At 35.6% G+C, this 21,651-nt stretch overlaps 1 protein-coding gene across 4 annotated transcripts in view; it reads left to right on the forward strand.

Moving 5' to 3' along the window:
* COL24A1 (collagen type XXIV alpha 1 chain) overlaps window positions 1–21,651 on the forward strand; it is a 402,100-nt gene that overhangs the window by 365,173 nt on the left and 15,276 nt on the right. For all 4 annotated transcript variants that reach the window (XM_047727942.1, XM_047727945.1, XM_047727943.1 and 1 more), the window contains exons 55-57: window positions 6,566–6,601; window positions 6,705–6,731; window positions 21,131–21,196. In XM_047727942.1, the coding sequence (XP_047583898.1) occupies window positions 6,566–6,601; window positions 6,705–6,731; window positions 21,131–21,196 (129 nt within the window). The remainder of the gene's footprint in view (window positions 1–6,565; window positions 6,602–6,704; window positions 6,732–21,130; window positions 21,197–21,651) is intronic.

A 21,651-nucleotide genomic window follows, 5' to 3' on the forward strand; every position in this document is an offset into this window, starting at 1 on the left:
TGTACGTCTCTCATTCTTCATCACTGGCAGTGTTGTCCAGATCGCCCTGATGTCTCCCCTGGTCTCCTGACTTCTTTGTGTTCCTTCTACTTTTCCCTACTATAGTTCCTTCTCTGTAGCAACTAGAGTGATACCATTAAATCATAAACCAGATTATATCACCCTCCTCTTGAAAACCTTCCTATGACTCCTTCTTGCACTGAGAATAAAGTCTCAATTCCTTACTTTGATCTACCGTACCCTACAAGAATTAGCTCCAGTTTTCCACTCCAGACTCATGATGTAACTCTTTTCCCCTTCCTACTGTGCACACTTCCTTTTTATTCTTTGAAACTGCCTTCATTTTACTTAGAAAATTCTTTCATCTGCTCTCCACATGGCTAGTTCTTATCTCATTCTTCAGGTCTATGCTCAAATACTATCTCAGAGAAGCCTTGCATCATCATTTAGTCTCATTATTCCTGGTCATTCTCTTTCACAATATCCTGTTTTGTTTTCTTTGTAGTAGTTAGCAGTATTAAAAATTATTTTTCTGTCTCCTCTGCTAGAATATAAACTACATGATATCAGGGAACTTTGTCTAATACACTGGTTATCAGTATCCAGAAAAGAATCTACCATGTAATAGGTAATATTTGAGAAAAGAATAACTAAATGAATACTATTCCATAAAATTAAAAGTCAACAACTATTTTCAGTTATGGCTGGTAGAGTAGCATTTACTGACTTAACATACTTATTAGTCTTTTGCTCTGTAGATTACCATAGTTCCCTTCATAAATAAAGTGCAAACTCCTAGTACACAAGGTTGGGGGAGGAGCAGAGTGGTATTTAGTATAGGCAATAAAATTAGCTGTTGAAAAAAGGATTAACTGGCACATTAGAATTTACTGGTTTATCCTCGGTTTTATTGTTGATTAGCTGGTACTAAATATCTTTTTATCACTTCTTTCTCTTTGATCCCACTATGGCTTAAGGAACTTCAAAAAAGTAATCTTTTAATTCGTAGAAATCATCTGCATTAACTTTATAGAATGTATAATTTAAACCATACTCTGCTTTCATCCTATGGAAAAGCTTAGTAACATTTCTGATATTCTCATTAGGATTTTTTTTTTCAGTATTTTCTGCAAGTTTGTTTTCTTTAAGGGAATGGTTTAACTAACTAACCACCTATAGACTTCTAGTTAATTATTATGTTTCCAAATATATCCTCAAGGGGGTCAACCTCAAATAATATGGGGCCTCCCATATGCCCAAAATGGGACATTTTTGGAATGAATTTTTATTAGCCAAGATCTATTATATTGAGACAAACATGATACATCACTCTTCATAAAAAAAATCAGAAATATAAGAATATATCAAGCAGGCTTTATAAATCTTATTTTTAAATCTTCCATGAAGCTGGCATAAGAATTTATAAAGCTATGCCATTTTATACTAAGACCAAATCCTCATTCAATGCCTTAAAAAAAAAAGTTACAGCTCATTATACAGTATATGAAATATATATCTTTTAGGATAAATTTGGGTTTCCTGGCTAGGAAGCTTTTATGTTCTACAGTTTAAGGTTATAAACTCTAGTATTGGTCCCAAATAGGTCCTCTCCACCACTGAGAAAGTTGTTTCTGTATTGCCGTATATTAAAGAGTGACTTTTTCCTTTCTATTCTATATGTGCTCCATATCTGCCTGCCTTTGGTATATATATTCTAAACTGAGCCAGAGTTTTATGACATCCTAGGAAGGCTTCCTAGCATATAGCATGTAGAACTCTCTCCTCTTCCCCTGCTTCAAAACTATCATGTTAATCTTTAAAAGTTGTAAAAATTTCCTGGTTTCCATGAGACACCAAACACTTTCAGAACATGATTAATTTATGAAGTAAGTAATGCAAAAAAAAAAAAAAGATCACCAGAAATAATAGATACAATTAGTAAAAAAATAGAATTTTAACTCATAACAAAAATAATATCCTAGTGTCAATCATCTGAAAAGGGTTTTGACAAAATGTCACAACTTGAAACATATAGCTTAAAGCCACAGAGGTAGAAAAAATAGAGAATAATCTCAGCATTTAAATTTTTAGATTAGTTGTCTCATTTTTGTAGCATATTATTTAATGAAAATCAATAAAATGTTGAAGAATACAATTGACATTTTCTCACATAGTACCTCTAAGTCCATGTGCCTTCACAGTTCTTGATTAGCAGAATTATCTTATTTGCCTCCAGTTTGAAAGTAAGGAAGATGCCTTATAAGGAAAAGCTAAGTTATGGGAAAATATGTCTTAAATATTATCAAATTAAGAACTTAAAGTATATATGTATATGATTTTTTTAAATCCATAGATAGCATAATTCATTCAAATAATTATCAAACTCTTTTAATTCAAGGACATACTTCCTTACATTCATACAAACTTCAAATTTAAAATTCCCAACTTGTATGCATGTGGCTACCTTCTTTCTTCAAATACAACATATGAAGGAGAAAATTGATAAAATGTTTGAAAAATCACAATTTTAAAGTGAATCTTAGGGATATATCTTCACCAAACCTTCTTACAGTTGAGATATCTGAGATCCAAATGTGCAGCAACTCACTCAAGGACATGCAGCTAATGAGGTAAGAGAAAAGATCACAGCCCAGGTCTCCCAATTCCTGTAACTATTGCACTTTTCTATTAATTATAGTGCTTCTCAGAAAATAAGCTTTAGGAGCAACTTGGATAAGAAGATGGTATAGACAGATAGATGCCTCTCATCTACATTAAGAGTAGCTCAGCCATTTATATGGCAGATTCCACATGAGTAGATTCTTAATTTGTAGTTATCCTCTGTGCCTTATTATTCACTGATTCCATTCTAAGCATATTACTTCTAATAAATCTCATTTAATATTACTAACTTCCCAATTAAACCCTCTAAATCAGTGGTTCTCAACGAGAAGCCGTCCCCTGCCCCCAAACCACACACATACCACAGAAGACATTTGGCAATATGTAGAGACATATTTAGTTGTCACAGCTGGGGAAAAGGGAGAGTTGCTAGTTGCATCTAGCGAGTAGAGACTGGGGATGCTGCTGAACATCCTATAATGCTAGGTTCTCAATTTATAAATGAGAATAAGGAAGCTCTGTATACCTAAGCCTGCCTATGAAGATTATGAAACTAAGTCAAGATTGCATTTACATAACAGCGAAGTCTAACATATTCAAGTTCAAGGATGTGCACTTATCAGTATTTTTAAAGAATAAGAAAAAATATGTTACCTTTGGAGGATCAAATGTAAATTCTGGGATTAAATGAAAAGAGTGTCTATTTCCAATAGTAGTGCTTTGACTATGGCCAAATTATCACTAGAAGCATTCACATTAATTTTGTTTCCTTTTAGGAAAGTAACACAGACAATCATAGTTTTATTATAAACTGCTTCTATTATAAACTGCTTTAAATACTTTTTTCTATAGTATCTAGAGAGAATTACTCACTTTTTCTTATTGGTGAGCTAAAGGGATAAAAAAGAACTAATAAATGTTATATTGTTATAATATTTTGTTTTACTTGGCTGATTGCATCATTCTATGTAGTTGTTTTCTTAAAGTTGTTTTGCCCTGTCTTGTTTGGTTACAAGTATTTCATTTGATCACATTTATAATGACTGGACTTGTTTTGGATAACAAGCTGAAAAGAAATCAATAAAGTCAGCAGTAGAATTAGCTTCTTCCTTTTATGATAAATTCCTCTTTCGAAGTCAAAAATATATGTCTTGTCCTGAACCACCAGTGAGATTTTGCAAATATCAAAATATGCTAAGTGGGGTGAAATGTCAACTGTTTTTTTACAATGTAGCTCCAGAACGGAGACACTTACACAGCCAAATTCATTCTGAGCCTGTATATATTTAAAGGTTATCTCCAATATAACATTTCTGTAATTTATCATGCAGCTTCTGAGGTACAAGTTTCATACATTCTTTATTGTAAATTGTAATCATAAGTCATGCAAACCAAGAAATGTCCAGCAGGCATGGTACTGGAGTACTCTATCATTTTTAAGTTACTGTTGTTTGCTCTAGTTGTCACAGGATATTTAGAATCAATAGCTACAGCAATACTTAATATAAGTCAAGCATAACATCAACTTTATTCAAATCTAAATAATTGTGTTTTGTCATCTGAAGATAAATTGGGTTTTGTGATCTTTTAACCATAATCTGAATTTGACTCAATGTCGTCTTACTATTCAGTTGATCATCAAATAAGTGAAATTTGGAGCATTCTTTTTTTTTTTTTGGAGCATTCTTTTTTTAAGATTTTATTTATTTATTTGAGAGAGAGAGAGAGAGAGCACAAGCAGGAGGAGGGGCAGAGGGAGAAAGACAAGCAAACTCCCTGCTGAGCAGGGACCTGGATGGGGGGCTCAATCCTGGGACCCTGAGATCATGACCTGAGCCAAAGTCAGATGTTTAACTGACTGAGCCACCCAGGTATCCCTTGAGCAGACATTCTTTCTCTCTCTCTCTCTCTCTTTTTTTTTTCACAAGCCACTTTATTTTTTTTTTATTATTAACATATAATGTATTATTGGTTTCAGGGATACAGGTTTGTGATTCATCACTCTTACACAATTCACAGTACTCACCATAGTACATACCCTCCCCAATGTCCATCACCCAGTTATCCCATCCCTCCTACTCCCCTCCCCTCCAGCAACCCTCAGTTTGTTCCCTGAGATTAAGAGTCTCTTATGGTTTGGCTTCCTCTCTGGTTTCATCTTGTTTCATTTTTCCCTCCCTTCCCCTATGATCCTCTGTCTTGTTTCTCAAATTCCTCATATCAGTGAGATCATATGATAGTTATCTTTCTCTGACTGACTTATTTTCTTAACATAATACCCTCTCTTAATAGTGATTACTGTTGTTTCATTTTGAAAAATGTCAACATAACTTTTCACATTTTATTATATACATTTTAATTGTTCTAATTTCTAAATTAATACTAGTTAATTTTAATATTATGCATTCATTCAATACAATTTTCACACACCTGCTACAGAGTAGTCACTATTCTTGTTCCAGAAAGTGCAAAGGTGACTAAGACACTCTTAAGGGTTCCTAAGGATTTTCCACCATGTTATGTACTAGGGAATGCAGAAGTGGTTCCTTGAGCAGGAGAGAGATGGCGCGGGAGGGGTGAGCAAGGTGGGTATAGAGTTTTAACTCTGGAAGAGGGATTAGAGTTAAACAGTTAGAGAAGGTAAGGAAGAGCATTCCTGGTCAAGGAAATAGCACATGCAAGAGAAAGCTATGTGTGAATGAACTTTGAAGATTCAGAGATCCACAAGTAGTTGGTTATATACGGAGTGTAGGTGTGTTTGGGCGAATAAGCAGAGGTGAGGCCCAGATCTTGAAGAGGAGGCAGGGATGTACATTGATTAAGAACATACACTTTTTCATCCAGTTGACTTCAGTTTTATCCTAGCTCTGTCCTGTATTTGCTGATTGCCATTCTCTTAACTGAAATATAGCACACAACTTAGCATATAGTTCTCAGAAAATGAGCACACGACTAAGCATGTAGTTAAGTTCTCAGTAAATAGTAGCTGTTACTGTTAGGAAGTTTATAATTTCTAGACAATAAAGAGCCATTGCAAAATATTAACTAAATAATGACCTGATGAGAGTTCCATTTTATAAATATAATTAACGTAGTAGAGAGAATAAACTCAAGACCTCAGATTAGGAGTACAAGCAACATGTGATGCCTTAGCTAGGGCTGCTACAACAAATTGCCATAGACTGGTGGCTTAAACAGCAAATATTATTTCTCTTAGTTCTAGAGGCTCTGAAGTCTAAGATCAAGATGTTGATAAGTTCAATGTCAAGTGAGGGTCTTCTTCCTAGTTTGCAGATAGCTGCCTTCTTGTTGTATCCTAATATGGTAAAGAGATCATTTCTCTAAGTCATTACCATTCATAAGGGCTCCACATGATCTGTTTACCTCCCAAAGACCCCACCTCCAAATGCCATCACATTGGAGATTGGGGCTTTAATATGTTAATGGGGATGACACAAACATTCAGTCTATAACACATGATTAACATTAAATTAAGTCACTGTGAAGATGGAGAAGTAGTATTTTGGAGAGATTTGAAGGTCAATTCAACAGTGTTGGGTAACCAAATTATAGTTGGATGTTGAAGGAAAAGGACACTAAAGTTTCATCTTTGCTGATAAGGTGGAGGGTAAGAATAACAAGAAAAACATACTTAGACAGTATTAACATTTTTAAATGTTGTATTTTTAATTGTTTGTTAAAACGAATAAATTCAGTTTCTAGTAATATCAATAAAACATGAAAGTAAATATCCAGCTTGTTCATGAATGTGTATGATAGTTGAGTACGAAGAGGGTATGACTTCAAAACAGTAAAACAACTTTGAATCTTATGACCTGCCTCACATGAAAGGCAGTGATAGAGGTTGAATCTTAGTTGTCGTGTTTATATCAAACCAAAAGCATAAGATACGTGTATTGTGCTTTGTCTCCATTTCTTCTAGGGTCCCCAAGGGCCACGAGGTCAACCAGGACCTCCAGTGAGTGTATTTACATTTCTATCTGTTTACTGTTGATGCTTATATGCCTTGCCTGGTTTGAGATCTCTACTGAAAAATCCTTTTTTAATTTGTCATGTTATAGGGTCCACCTGGAGCACCAGGCCCAAGGGTAAGTTTTCTTGGTTTTGTTTATTTTATCTTAGTATATTATATTAAAGCTTTTTAAAGCTTCTTCTAACTCCCTGTTAAAAAGTGTTTCTCCTCCCTACCTCTGGTCTTTTTGCTAATCTGATATAGAGTCTTCCCAACTATAAAAACAGAATCTAAACCCCAGATTTGTTGTTTACAAAATAGGGATGGTCTCTTACTTTCTTGGGTGGATTTGAGTTTTATTTTATTTTATTTTTTTAAGATTTATTTATTTGAGAGAAAGAGTGGGTGTGGGGGCAGAGGAAGACAGAGAATCCCAAGCAGACTCCCCACTGACCCGGAGCTCAATTCCATGACCATGGGATCATGACCTGAGCTAAAATCAAGAGTTGGATGCTTAACTGACTGAAATACCCAGGTGTCCCATGAGTTTTATATAAGATGTAAAGCACACAGCACAGTGCCTGGCATAAGTGCTCAATAAAATACTAACTCCTTCCATTTTTCCCTACTTCTGAGTTCTGGCTCTCCTTTTTTTTTTTTTTTTTAAAGATTTTATTTATTTATTTGTCAGAGAGAAAGAGAGAGAGAGATCACAAGTAGGCAGAGAGGCAGGCAGAGACAGAGGGAGAAGCAGGTTCCCTGCCGAGCAAGGAACCCAATGTGCGACTCGATCCCAGGACGCTGGGATCATGACCTGAGCCGAAGGCAGCTGCTTAACCAACTGAGCCACCCAGGCGTCCCCTGGCTCTCCTTTTTAAAATGTTCTTTTTCTGCCAACCAGTAATCTACTTCTTAGCTTTATATGAATTCTTCTCAGTTACTGGTGGCTACTGAAGCCCTCAGACTTCTGTACTTGCTTGTTATCTATGACAACCCAGAGCTCTCTACCCCTATCTTTGAAGCAATGCTTCTGTTGCCTCCTTATCAACTGTTATCTCCTGGACTCTAAAAAGTTTGGTTTCCCACATGCTCTGCATTCACTCTCCTACTCAACAATCTATTTGTCTTCCTGCTTCCTCCAAGAGGTCTCCTCCATTCCCAACCTTCACCGATGCCCACTCTTACAGCAGCCTGGTCAAATACAGTGATCCTTGTTCAGATTTCCTGCTAAAAAAGGTCCACCTACGTTATCCCAAACAATGCCTAGTCCTGTGCTTTCTAGCCTTACTTATTTCCACATGCTGCTCTGATGTCGTTTGGATCTTTTGACAGTTCTAGTTGGCGTATCACTGTGGTCTATTCTGAACAGGCCAGGAACTCTTCATTTCTCTCAGCTTTTCATCAGGGCAAAGAATAACTTTCAAGCAAGATGCTATAGTAAGATTATCTCCTAGGAAACAGGAGATTCATTCTCCATGATTTTTAAAAATTACTGCCCATTTCTGGCCATCTGACTGGGGGACTGAAACCTTCCCTGGCATGAACATCAATAGGAATGCCTTTCTTTTTTTTCTTTTTTTTTTTTTAAGATGTTATTTATTTATTTGACAGACAGTAGGCAGAGAGGAAGGGAAGCAGGCTTCCTGCTAAGCAGAGAGCCCGATGCAGGGCTCGTCCCAGGACCCTGGGATCATGAACTGAGCTGAAGGCAGAGGCTTTAACCCACTGAGCCACCCAGGCGCCCCAGGAATGCCTTTCTTTAATCTTAAATTATTCTCTACTGTGGTCTTCCTCGCCACCCCCGGCTCTCCACAAAGCATGGATTACAAGTACCTTCACCAGTTTTCTTCTCATTTTATAATGACTTTGATGTAAGTCCTAAAAGACCACTGACAAATTAGAGATGTTTAGTGAAATTTTTCACATTGAAATACCAAACTTTGTGGCACCGTAGCCCTGTCTCACTTAGAAAATATTTGCATGTGTTCCTATACAGCCAAAATGAAGTAACGTGAGAGATTTTTGCCCTGAACAAAATATGGATAAGAATATATACTGGGGCGCCTGAGTGACTCAGTGGGTTAAGTCTCTACCTTCAGCTCGGGTCATGATCTCGGGGTCCTGGGATGGAGCCCCACATTGGGCTATCTGCTCAGCAGGGAGCCTGCTTCCCTCAGGCTCTCTGCCTGCTGCTCTGCCTACTTGTGATCTCTCTCTCTCTGTGTCAAATGAATGAATAAAATCTTTAAAAAAAAGAATATATACTAAGGTATTATTAGGAGGATTAAATAAGAAAATATATGTGCTTGTCACATTGTAGATAAATTTAATAAATTTTAGTTTATTTCCTTCTTTTCTTTTGTCTTCCTTCTTGGTCAGTATGAAAGCTGGTTCCTTATAATATCTTTCTGGGATTTGCACAGTCTATTGTAGGAAGTGGCAGTGTAACCCTGAGAAGAAGACTTCTAGAGCAGAAGTCTAAAAGTCAGTGAAAAAATACCTATATGTTTTTCCTAAGGCAACTTATGGTCATACCTTCTTTGAAATTCTTCTTAATTCCTTCTCATCACACTGCAAGGTAGAACTGATCACTTCCCCTTCATATTGGTAATTATTTTCATGCCAGTATCTTTCCATTATGCAATTATAAACTCTATAAAGGTGGAAGCTATTTTTTTAAATTTCTCTTCCATTTAAGCCATTAATAAGTGTCTGTTGAGTGAATGAATAAATGAGTCCAAAAAACAAGTTGCATCTCTTAGAAAATTTCAGTGGGAATCCTCCAAGATAAAATATTTCACTTGGAGGGAGATAATGTCTAGAAGGGAATAGGATCATAGGATCATAGATTTAGAGAAACACAGTCTCTTAGTAATTTATTTAGCAATTATTTGAGACTGACTTGTGACTCATTAGTTAGTGATTCCTTAGACCAGTTTATTGAGTCTTAAAAAAAAAAAAAAGCATTTGACAAAATACAGCATCTTTTCCTGATTAAAACTCTCCAAACTATAGGGATCGAGGGAACATACCTCAATATCATAAAAGCCATCTATGAAAAGCCCACAGCAAATATTATTCTCAATGAGGAAAAACTGAGAGCTTTTCCCTTAAGGTCAGGAACACAACAAGTATGCCCACTCTCACCATTATTGTTCAACATAGTGCTAGAAGTCCTAGCCTCAGCAGTCAGAAAACAAAGAGAAATAAAAGGCATTCAAACTGGCAAAGAAGAAGTCAAACTCTCTCTCTTCAGAGATGACATGATACTTCATGTGGAAAACCCAAAAGATTCCACCCCCAAGTTAGTAGAACTCATACAGCAATTCAGCAACTTGGCAGGATATGAAATCAATGCACAGAAATCAGTTGCATTTCTATACACGAACAATGTAACTAAAGAAAGAAATTAAGGGATGCCTGGGTGGCTCAGTTGGTTAAGCCACTGCCTTTGGCTCAGGTCATGATCCCAGAGTCCTGGGATCGAATCCCATCTCGGGCTTCCCCTGCTTTGAGAGGAGCCTGCTTCTCCCTCTCCCTCTGCCTCTCCACCTGCTTGTGCTCTCTCTCTTTCTCTGTCAATTAAATAAATAAAATCTTTAAAAAAAAAAGAAAGAGAAATTAAGGAATCAGTTCCATTTACAACAACTCCAAAAACCATAAGATACACAGGAATAAACCTAGCCAAAGAAGTAAAGGATCTATGCTCTAGAAATTAAAGAACACTTATGAAAGGAATTGAGGAAGAGATAAAGAGATGGAAAAACATTCCGTACTCATGGATTGGAACAGTTTAGTGAGTCTTATTCAGAATTCTTTTGAAATGAAATGAAATGAAATAGAATAGAAAAAATATGGGAAGTGACTGCATGATGGGTACAAGGTTTCTTTTAGAGGTGATGGAAATGTTCCAACATTAAGTAGTGGTAATGGCTACACAACATAGTGAATTACTAAAAGCAACTGAATTGTATGCTTTAAAAATGGTTAAAATGGTAGATTTTATGTTATGTGAGTTTTATCTCAATAAAAAAGGCAAAAAAAATTAAGCAAAATTCGTATATCAGTCCTAGTAAGAGTAAATATGGTTTTGTAAAACTATTCAGTTCCATGTATGTATTGTTGTGTGAATCTTATCATGAAGTAAAAATATATTTCTTGCTATGGGTCAAGATAAGTTTAAAAACCTCAAATCCAGTTTAACTCCCCTCTTTTTAAAGACCTATGAAAGTAAAGATGTACCCAAGTTTCTAAAGAAGAATAGCTCAAAAGTATTTCAGGAAAAGGAATATATATTGATGGTGTTTTTGAGTTTGAGGTTATTATCACAGCAATGACCAGACTTCAATGCACATGGTAGAATATTTAGAAACTAACAAATCTTCAACAGGACGCTAAAGTTAACTAAAAATGATTGGTGGGGAGGAGGGAAGAACAAGAGGAATATGTGTGTTGGTGTGGGGGGTGGAAACAGTAATCATTAAAAAAATTAAATGAGATAAGGAGTATTCAACTGATTTCCTCCAATTAGTGGGTCAGCTGTGAAACCTGGATTGGTGAATATAGAGGCTGCAGCTGCTGGGATGGCCTGGTTCCCTAGGACAAGAAGTTACTTCCACTGTGGAGTGGGGCATGACCTGAAATAAGTTCTTATCCCATAAAGTTTACCCTATCCAGTGATCTTTTTTTTTCTTTTTTTTTTTTTTAAGATTTTACTTATTTATTGGACAGACAAATATCAGAAGTAGGCAGAGAGGCAGGCAGAGAGAGAAGAGGAAGCAGGATCCCCACAGAGCAGAGAGCCTGATGTGGGGCTCTTTCCCAGGACCCTGGGATCATGACCTGAGCTGAAGGCAGAGGCTTTAACCCACCGAGCCACCCAGGTGCCCCTGAGTTAAGATCCAGTGATCTTAAGACTTCAGAAACCTTTTAAAAATTATACTGCTACTCAAAATACTAGAGTGCTCAGACTAACTCTACATTTTATTCAAATAAGTTGGGAGAGAATTATGAAGATTTCATTCCCCCAAGGTATAATGAATTCTAATTCCTCTCAGTGCCAACAACCTGATTACTTCTTATTCTTTATATTCTATTTTATGTGCATATTTTATAAACTTTAAGTGATTTACATGTGAGAACACGTTTTCTCTAACAAGAGCACATGGAGGGAGCTTCTGCTTTTACATTCCTTCACTGCAACTAATGAGAGTTTTACACTCAGATGTGGGCACTTAGATGTTGCTGAATGACTTCCCCCAGCAAATCCTCTTAATAGTCTCTCTGAGCCTGTCCAGGGGAAGACTATCCTTGAGAAAACATTGAATGCCTACTATGTGCCAGGCATGACCTAGGCATGACCTAGGCTTTGGGACTTCATTGGGAATTATACAAATATGTGTATTGCCAAGAAAATTTATGAGTGACCAATTGTTACAACATTTCTTTCTAATGCTTATTGGCGGGGGGAGCCTTTTTCATTGAGATGATATTTAAAATTGCTGGTACCTTACTATGCATTAAGTAACATACTCTACACTATTAATCTGCTAAAAGTCATTGTATTCTTCACTGCCACCCATTCACAGAAAATTTTAAAAATAGTCATTTTACTTAAGAATATTCATCTAAGACCTCTGTTGATGGGTGTTAAAGTTGTTTCTCATCTTTTACTATTACAAACAGTACCAATGCCCCGTCCCTTTGCTTATCTTTTTTGCAGAATATCCATAGGACTAATTCCCAGCAGTGGGATAGTTAAGTGTAAGGGATAATGAACATATTTACTTATTTATTATTGTTATTAATTTTGGTAAAATATACATAAATTTATCATTTTAACCATTTTAAGCATCCAGTTCAGTGGCATTAAGTATCTTCACATGTTGTGCAACCATCTCCACCATCCATCCCCAGAACTTATTTGCTCTTTCAAAACTGAAGCTTTGTGCCCATTAAACAGTAATTTCCCATCCCTCCCTTCCCCAGTACCTGGCAACTACCATTCCACTTTCTGTCTCTATTAATTTGACTACTCCAGGAACATCATGTATGTGACAGTCATACAGTATTTGTCCTTTTATGACTGGCTTATTTCACTTAGCATAATGTCTTCAAGATTCATACACATTGCAGTGTGTGTCAGAATTTCTTTACTTGTTAAGGCTGAATAATATTCCATTGTATTTATATATACCACATCTGGTATATCTAAGTGGACATTTGAGTTGCTTCCATTTTTTGGATATTGTGAATAATGCTGCTATGAACGTAGGTGTATAGATATCTGTTTGAGTCTTTCCTTTCAATTCATTTTGGTACATACCCAGAAGTGCATTGCTGGAGCATATAGTGAGTCTATGTTTTATTTTTTGAGGCACTGCTATACTGTTTTTTTTTTGTTTTTTTTTTTTAAGATTTTATTTATTTATTTGACAGAGAGAGATCACAAGTAGATGGAAAGGCAGGCAGAGAGAGAGAGAGAGAGAGAGAGGGAAGCAGGCACCCTGCTGAGCAGAGAGCCCGATGCGGGACTCGATCCCAGGACTCTGAGATCATGACCTGAGCCGAAGGCAGCGGCTTAACCCACTGAGCCACCCAGGTGCCCCTATACTGTTTTTTATAGTAGCTGCACACTTACACATTCCCACCAGCACTGCACAGGGTTCCAATTTCTCCACATCCCCGCCAACACTTTTTATATTCTAGTTTGTTTGTTTGCTTGTTTGTTTGTTTTTCATAACACCCATCCTAATGAGTGTGAAGTGGTATCTACTTGTGGTATTGATTTGCATTTCCTTAATGATTAGTGAGTTTGAACATCTTTTCATGTGTTCATTGAGTTATATAGCTTCTTTGGGAAAATGTCTATTCAAGTCCTTTGTCCATTTTTGAATTGGGTTGCTTGTTTGTTGTTCTTAGATTGTAGGAGTTCATTATATATTGTGGATAGTAATCCCTTATCCAATATATGACATAAATATTTCCTCCCATTCCATGGGTTGCCTTTTCACTCTGTCAGTTCTGTCCTTTGCACAGCTTTTAGTTCTGATGTAGTCTAATTTGTCTGTATTTTCTTGCCTTGCTTTTACTGTCATATCCAAGAAACCATTACCAAAGCCAATGTAATGAAGTTTTTCCACTATTTTTATCTAAGAGGTTTATAGGTTTAGTCCTTATATTTAAGTCTGTGATTTATTTGAGTTTATTTTGGTGTGTAATGTGAGGTAACTGTCTACATTTGTTTTTTTGCATGTGGATATCAGATTTTCCCAGCACTATTTGTTGAAGACTGTTCTTCCCCAATTGAAGGGTTTGACACCTTGGTCAAAACTCATTTGACTATATGTGTGAGAGTCTACTTCTGGACTATATTCTACTCAATTGGTCTATGTCTACTTTTATTATAGTACCACACTGTTTTGATTACTGTAGCTATGTAGTAAATTTTGAAATTGAAGTATGAGCCTTCAATTCTGTTCTTTTTTAAGAATTATTTTGGCTATTTGGAATCTATATTCTCTTTTATATTTGTCTTTATAGCTATGGTTAGCAGTGCTTTTTATTTCTTCATCTGGTTTCAAGTTTCTACCTAATAGACTTTAATTTCAGTTTAAAGGATTCCCTTTATTATCTTTCTTTTTTTAATTTAATTTTATTTTTTCAGTGTTCCAGGATTCATTGTTAATGCACCACACACAGTGCTCCATGCAATACATGCCCTCCTTAATACCCACCACCAGGCTCACCCATTCCCCTTCCCCTCCAAAACCCTCATTTTGTTTCTCAGAGTCCACATTTTCTCATGCTTCGTCTCCCCCTCCAATTTTCCCCAACTCACTTTTCCTTTCTTTCTCCTAATGTCCTCCATGTTATTCCTTATGCTTCACAAGTAAGTGAAACCATATGATAATTGACTTTCTCTGCTTGACTTATTTCACTCAGCATAATCTCCTCCAGTCCCATCCATGTTGATACAAAAGTTGGGTATTCATCCTTTCTGATGGAGGTGTAATATTCCATTGTATGTATGGACCGTATCTTCTTTATCCATTCGTCTATGTAGGGCATCTTGGCTCTTATGTACCTCAGTGTTCAGAGCAGCAAAGGCCACAATCGCCAAACTGTGGGAAGAGCCAGGATTCCCTTTTTTATCTTTCTAGGGAAGGTTTGCTAATGATAAATTCTCTTAGTTTTTGTTTATCTAGGAATGTCTTAATTTTTCCTTCATTTTCAAAGGATAGTTTTGTTGGATATAGAATTCTTGGTTGACAGTCTTTTACTTTCAGCACTCTGTGTCATCCTACTGCCTTCTTGCCTTTATGATTTTTTATGGAAATTTAGCTGTGAATCTCATTGAAGATCTCTTAGGTCTAATGAGTCTTCTCTCTTTCTGCTCTCAAGATTCTCTGTTTTCCTTTGCTTTCAACAGTTTGATTATGATGTGTCTGGGGAGTTCACTGACCTTCTTGGATTTGTAGGTTAATGTTTCTCATCAAATGTTCAGCTATTCCTTTTTTTTTTTAATTGAGGTATAATTGATAACACTGTATTAGTTTCAGGTGGTTTAGGTTCCTTCCATTTCTTGTCTATTGTAAATAATGCTGCAGTGAATATAGGAATCACATATGTCTTCAAATTAGCATTTTTTTATTCTTCAGATACATACCCAGAATTGGACTAGCTGGGTCATTTAGTAATTCTATTAATTTTTTGAGGAATCTCTATGTTGTTTTTCACAATGGCTATACCAATTTACATTTCCAACAACACTGTACAAGAGCATCCTTTTCTCTACATCTTCTCCAACACTTGTTATTTCTTCTTTTGATAATAGCCATTCTAACAGTTGTGAAGTAATAGCTCATTGTGGTTTTGATTTGCATTTCCCTGATGAGTAGTGATGTTAAGCACCTTTTCATAAACCTGTTGGCCATTTGTATGTCTTCTTTGGAAAAAATGTCAATTCAGATCTTCTGCCCAATTTTTAATTGTTTTGTTTTATTTTTTGTTTTTACCATTGAGTTGTATGAATTCTCTATATATTTTGGATATTAACCCCTTTCCAGATTATATGATTTGCAAATATTTTCTCCCATTCAGTAGGTTACCTTTTCATTTTGCTGATTGTTTCTTTTGCTGTGCAGAAGCTTTTCAGTTTGATGTAGTCTCACTTGTTTATATTGGCCTTCATTACCTTTGCTTTTGTTGTCAAATCCAAAAAGAAATTATCACCGAAACTGATACCAAGAAGCTTACCACCTGTGTTTTCTTCAAGTCTTTATCCATTTTGAGTTAATGTTTGCGTATGGGTAAGGTAGTTGTCCAGTTTCATCCTATTGTGTGCAGCTGTCCTGTTTTCCCAATACCATTTATTGAAGAGACTGTCCCTTCCCCATTGTATATTTTTGGCTCCTGTGTTGTAAATCAATTGGTCACATATGTATGGATTTATTTCTGGATTCTCTATTCTGTTCCATTGTTCTTTGTGCAGCTTTAATGGCAATATTATACTGTTTTGATTACTATAGATTTTAATAAGTTTGAAATTAGGGAGCCTGATACCTCCAGCTCTTCTTTCTCAAGATTGCTTTGGCTAGCCAAGGTCTTTTGTGATTCCATGAAAATTTTTGAATTGTTTGTTCAATTTCTGTGAAAAGTGTCATTAGAATTTTGATAAGGGATTGCATGACTCTGTTGATTATGTTGAGTAGTATGGACATTTTAACAATATTAATTCTTTTAATCCAAGGATGGAATATCTTTCCTTTTATTTGTATCTTCTTGTTTAATTTCTTTCATCACTGTCTTACAGCCATTGTTTCTTGAAACGTTCCTTCTGCCCCCTTTTCTCTCTTCTCCATTTCTGAGATTCTCATTATGTGTGTGTTAGTATTCTTGTTTGTGTTCCTTAAGTTTCAGAGCCTCTGTTTATTTTTTTCATCTTTTATCTTTATACTTTTCTGACTTGAAAATCTCAATATACCTGTCTTCAGGTTCATTGATTCTTCTGTTACTGAAATCTACTGTTGAGCCTCTCTAGTAAATTTTCATTTCATTGTTTGTACCTTCCAACTGCAGAATTTCTATTTGGTTCTTTTCCATAATTTCTATTTTTTTTTTCAATTGATATTCTTTATTTGTGAGAGGTCTTTTTTCATATTTTCCTTTAGTTCTATAGAAGTAGTTTCCTTTAGTTTTTTGAACATATCTAAAATAAGTAGTAAACATCTTTGTCTACTAAATACAACATTTGGGCTCCCTCAGGAGCAGTTTCTGTCTATTGACTGCATTTTTGCTTGCTTATGGTCCATACTTTAATGTTTATTTGCATGTCTTTGTTGTGGTGGTGGTTGAAAATTGTGCATTGTAAATAATGTAATGTAGCATTTCTAGAAATAAAATAGGTTTATTTTTGTTGCTATTTGTTTAGTGACTTTTCTGAATATTATAACGTCTGTATTCTTCAACATGTGTGACCATTAAAGTCTACTCAACTACCTTAGTGGCCAACTAACAATTGGAATGAGATTTCCTTAAATGGCAGAATCAGTAAATCTCCCAGTTTTTACCAAATGTCTCTGTATATGTTGGAGCACCTCTTCATTGTTCAGCCAATTGAACACTATAACTTAGCTTTAACTTCTTGATTTCAGAGACTGAAAGCCAGAGGAGAGAACTTAGGGCCTTCTAGATATACTCTAAGCATGTGTAGAACCCTACATATGCACATGGACTTCTAGATTTCCAGAAATATGTCAAAGCTTTTCAGAGTCTCTGTGGACATCTTATTCCCTACCTTTTTCTTGTAAGCTTTTTGTTAGCTTATTGTTTGCCCAACTGTTTTCCAATACTCCAGACAGCCACAAAGTTAATTCCCTCTAAATGTTTTTGAAAAATGCTCCCAGGGAAAAGGTGTTTTGTATTGGATGAGCTGTGAGTCAGATAAAATAAAGACAGCTTTGCAAGTAGTGTCTTCCAGGGAACCACCAAACAAGTCAGATAATGGTAATTCACTGGAAATGACTCTGAAGCAACTCCCGACTCCATCCTGTTCCCCCTGTGGCTGTGACTTCTTATTTTTCCTGTAATTATGTGCTGTTGTTTTTTAGCTACTACAGAAATGAAAAAGAGGACATGGGGAAAAAAGGAAAAAAGAAAGGAAGACATGGGAGTAGGGCAAACTAAATTACATGAAGCTCACTGCCCTTCCCAAGATTCAGCTATTTTTCTTAAATAAATGCTCCTCACATTGCTGCAAGCATTTTGTTAATTTCCATAATCCTGAAAAACTTCATCCTGACATTTTTTCCAGTTTTCTCATTGCTTTTATAGGAGAGAAAATTCTGGGAGGTCATTACTCTGCTGTTTTTTTTCTGTCTCCTAAATACTCTAGTGTTGAGTATATAGATTTTAATAATCTGTGTGATGAAATAGAAGAACATATAGAACACTTCTGCTGCATACTGAAGTATAGTGTTTGCCTGAAATAAAAGCATTTGTGCAATTGTTTCAGTTAGAAACTGAACTAGCTGCTCTTTTCATAGAACACCATATTTATGTGACAGACTAACAGTGTTATACAGACATGAGTATTTCGCAGATATTTCCTTAAACATGAATTAAGTGAACCTGTCATGTCAACAAAACTACTGACAGAAGTTGATCCCAATGATAAGTCTTAAACTTTCAAGCAAAAATAAAAATTTGGGGGGGCGCCTGGGTGGCTCAGTGGGTTAAAGCCTCTGCCTTCAGCTCAGGTCATGATCCCAGGTTCCTGGGATCGAGCCCCGCATAGGGCTCTCTGCTCAGCAGGGAGCCTGCTTCCTCCTCTCTCTCTGCCTGCTTCTCTGTGATCACCGTCTGTCAAATAAATAAATAAAATCTTTAAAAAATAAATAAATAAATAAAAATAAAAATAAAATAAAAATTTGGGAAAACTTGTATCTACAACTCTGTTCGATAGCTGTCCAGTACTTATATTTCTCTTATGAGATTGGCGATGATGTTAATAAATACAGTTGTGTGGTATTAAAAATGAAATGTGCCCAAATTTAGAAGAGCTGCATAACTCCATAAATCAATATTTTTTAGATAAACAATGCATGTTGCTAACAAAATCATGGATGCATAGAAGATTCTTCCACAGTTTAAGATAGACCAATAGATTTTAATATAAAAAGCACAAAAAGTTCATAGATTTGATTTCACATTTCACATTTCAATTAACCCTTAAGAAACTATCATTTATCAAGTTTTGCTATGAAAGAAGAATATCCACAATTATCTGAAAAGGCTACTAAAAGAATCCTATTTCTTCTCAGGGTGGTGGAATGTGCCATCTTGGGTATCTGCTAGTTCCTCTCTCTCGTCTTCGACCCCTCCCCCTATTCGCCAGGGCATGCTCTCTCTCAAATAAAAAAAAAATAAAATATTTTCATAAAATAAAATAAAAGAATTCTATTTCCAACTGTGTATCTCTTTAAGGCCAGATTTTCTTCACACATTTCAACTAAAATAACATATCATAACAGACCGAATACTGAAAGAAATATGACAGTTTAGCTATCTTCTATCAATCCAGACATTAAAGATACGTACAAATGTGTAAAACAGTGCCATTCTTCTCACACTTTTTTGTTTTTGGAAAATACAGTTATGTTTCATTAAAATATTTACATTAACATATAAAGCAGTTAACACAAATAGTTTTAAAATTTGTGTTTCGGGGCGCCTGGGTGGCTCAGTGGGTTAAAGCCTCTGCCTTCGGCTCAGGTCATGATCCCAGAGTCCTGGGATCGAGCCCCGCATTGGGCTCTCCCCTCAGTGGGGAGCCTGCTTCCTCCTCTCTCTCTATGTCTGCCTCTCTGCCTACTTGTGATCTCTCTCTCTGTCAAATAAATAAATAAAATCTTTAAAAATAAAATAAAATTTGTGTTTGAATTTCTACTGTGATAAAAACCAAAAGTTATAACTCATTTGAATAAAAGTTCTTTAAGGCCCTTAATAATATTTAAAAGGTCAAAAAGTCTTGAACTGAAGAGTTTGAGAATTGCTTACGCTAGTTTTTCTAAGATCAAAGTCTTAATCACAAACCAACTGGAAAATATAAAGGTGGCTACTATTCAGTATTTAATTCAGTTGCCCATGTTTAGTGCCAATATTTTTATGTGACCCATGCCCCAAATCTGCTCATCCACGCAGGCATGATGGTTGGAATTACTTTGCACAGAACCAGAAAGGCTGATCCTTTCTGTTTTGTGAATAGACCACGCTTCTCCATCTGATAGCTTTTGTGCAAGGCTATTACTCTGCCTGGAAAGCTCTTGCACCCACTCTCTTCACAGTTCTTTCTTAGTCTTCAGATCTCAAATCAAATGTCACTATCTCAGAGAAAACTTCCTGACCTATTCCTTCCAAAACTCTTCTTCAGATTTCACTAAAACCCCCAGTCTCTTTAATGAGTCCAAGCACATTTTTTCTTTCATTAGCACATATCACAATTTGTTAATTATGTAGTTTTAGGATTTGACTAGTGCCTTTGTCTCTCTTAAACTTCAGCTTCACAAGGGCAGTTTTCTTTGAGCTTACTGTTTTGTCCTCAATATGTATCACGGTGTTTGCCAGTATATATATATACAGAATGATTCAATTATTTTCCAATATGAAAACCACATGTTGAGGCAAGGAAGAGTGCATTTTACTGATTGTCCCATCATTTTAAATAGTTTTTCAAATTACAAGTCATGAGTTAGGAGAGATCTGTTGAAAACAGTTTTTATTGTATTGCCCTCCAAGTAAAAAGATATCTTAGCAACACAATTATTCTGAAAGAAATTAGATTGCTTGATTCGTTGACAAAAATGCCATCTCACAGAACTTTCTCCCAACTCATGCTTCTTAGTTTCCAAGCTTTTTAAAAAATAAAATACAAAAAGGACTTTTACTAATGGTTATGGTGAGGCTTTCTCTAAAAATATCTTTTATTAAATACAGGAGGAGATTGGTTTCATGCTGTATTATTTCTTTTGGGACTAATGGTGCATTTTCCAACTTCAGAAATTGTTTTTAAGACCGCAAAAGTATCAGATTAAACGAATGTGGTGACTACCTCAGGACAGTAGTATTTTATTATATTTTTCTTCCAAGAATGTAACTGTTATAAATTACTACAGTTATTTATTCTTCACTTTACAATTTATTAACTGAGGGGGTCATATTTTATTCTTCTGCCATTTGAGTAACTTTTGTGTGTGTTTTTATGTAGCAGTGACAAATAGTTTTTCATTTGAGGGCTCTAGACTTTGGTCCTGTTTTAATTAGGAGACTTTTGAGATTTGGATGAAGGCAGCATATTGTCCTTTCAGCTATCCAGGCAAAATTTGCAAGATCTGTCTAACCGTAAGAGTTACAAATGGCCTTCAGATAATAAGTCTAGTATACTTTAATAGCACTGCTTTCAGAATTTACAGCCCTTACTGTAGAGTACTCAGTGTTGATGTTACTGCTAATCTCAAATGGTTTTGTTTTACACAGAAACAAATGGATATCAATGCTGCTATTCAAGCCTTGATTGAATCACATACTGCCCTACAGATGGAGGTAATATATCTGGCTTTATTTACATTGGCACTCTCAATATACAAATTAAACAGAAAGTTTTTTCTGAGTCCAAAATGTGGCTTTATCTCAAAGATTGTACTTAAAACAGATTGAACAAAGTAGGCATTTTTTTAATAAACAGAAATATATGCATGGGATGTTTTTTAAGGAAACCATTTAAAACAAAAATGTAATACATTTAAGGAATTTTTTAATAAGGAATTAGATACTGTAGGAGAAAATAGTTAAATGAAACCTAGCCACCTCTTAAAATAGGATCTATCATTGTTACTCATTTTTCTCATTTAAACTCTATTCAGTGTATAATTTTCTTTAAAACATTATACTATACCAGGCATAGTAATTGTTTAGTTTTATGTTAGCTTGCAAACTAGGCCATTAGAGTAAATTTAATCTCTTATTTAGGGTCAAGATTAATAAAATATACACATAGG

This window comes from Lutra lutra, chromosome 4 (assembly GCF_902655055.1).
Source record: "Lutra lutra chromosome 4, mLutLut1.2, whole genome shotgun sequence".
NCBI classification, from domain to species: Eukaryota; Metazoa; Chordata; class Mammalia; order Carnivora; family Mustelidae; genus Lutra; species Lutra lutra.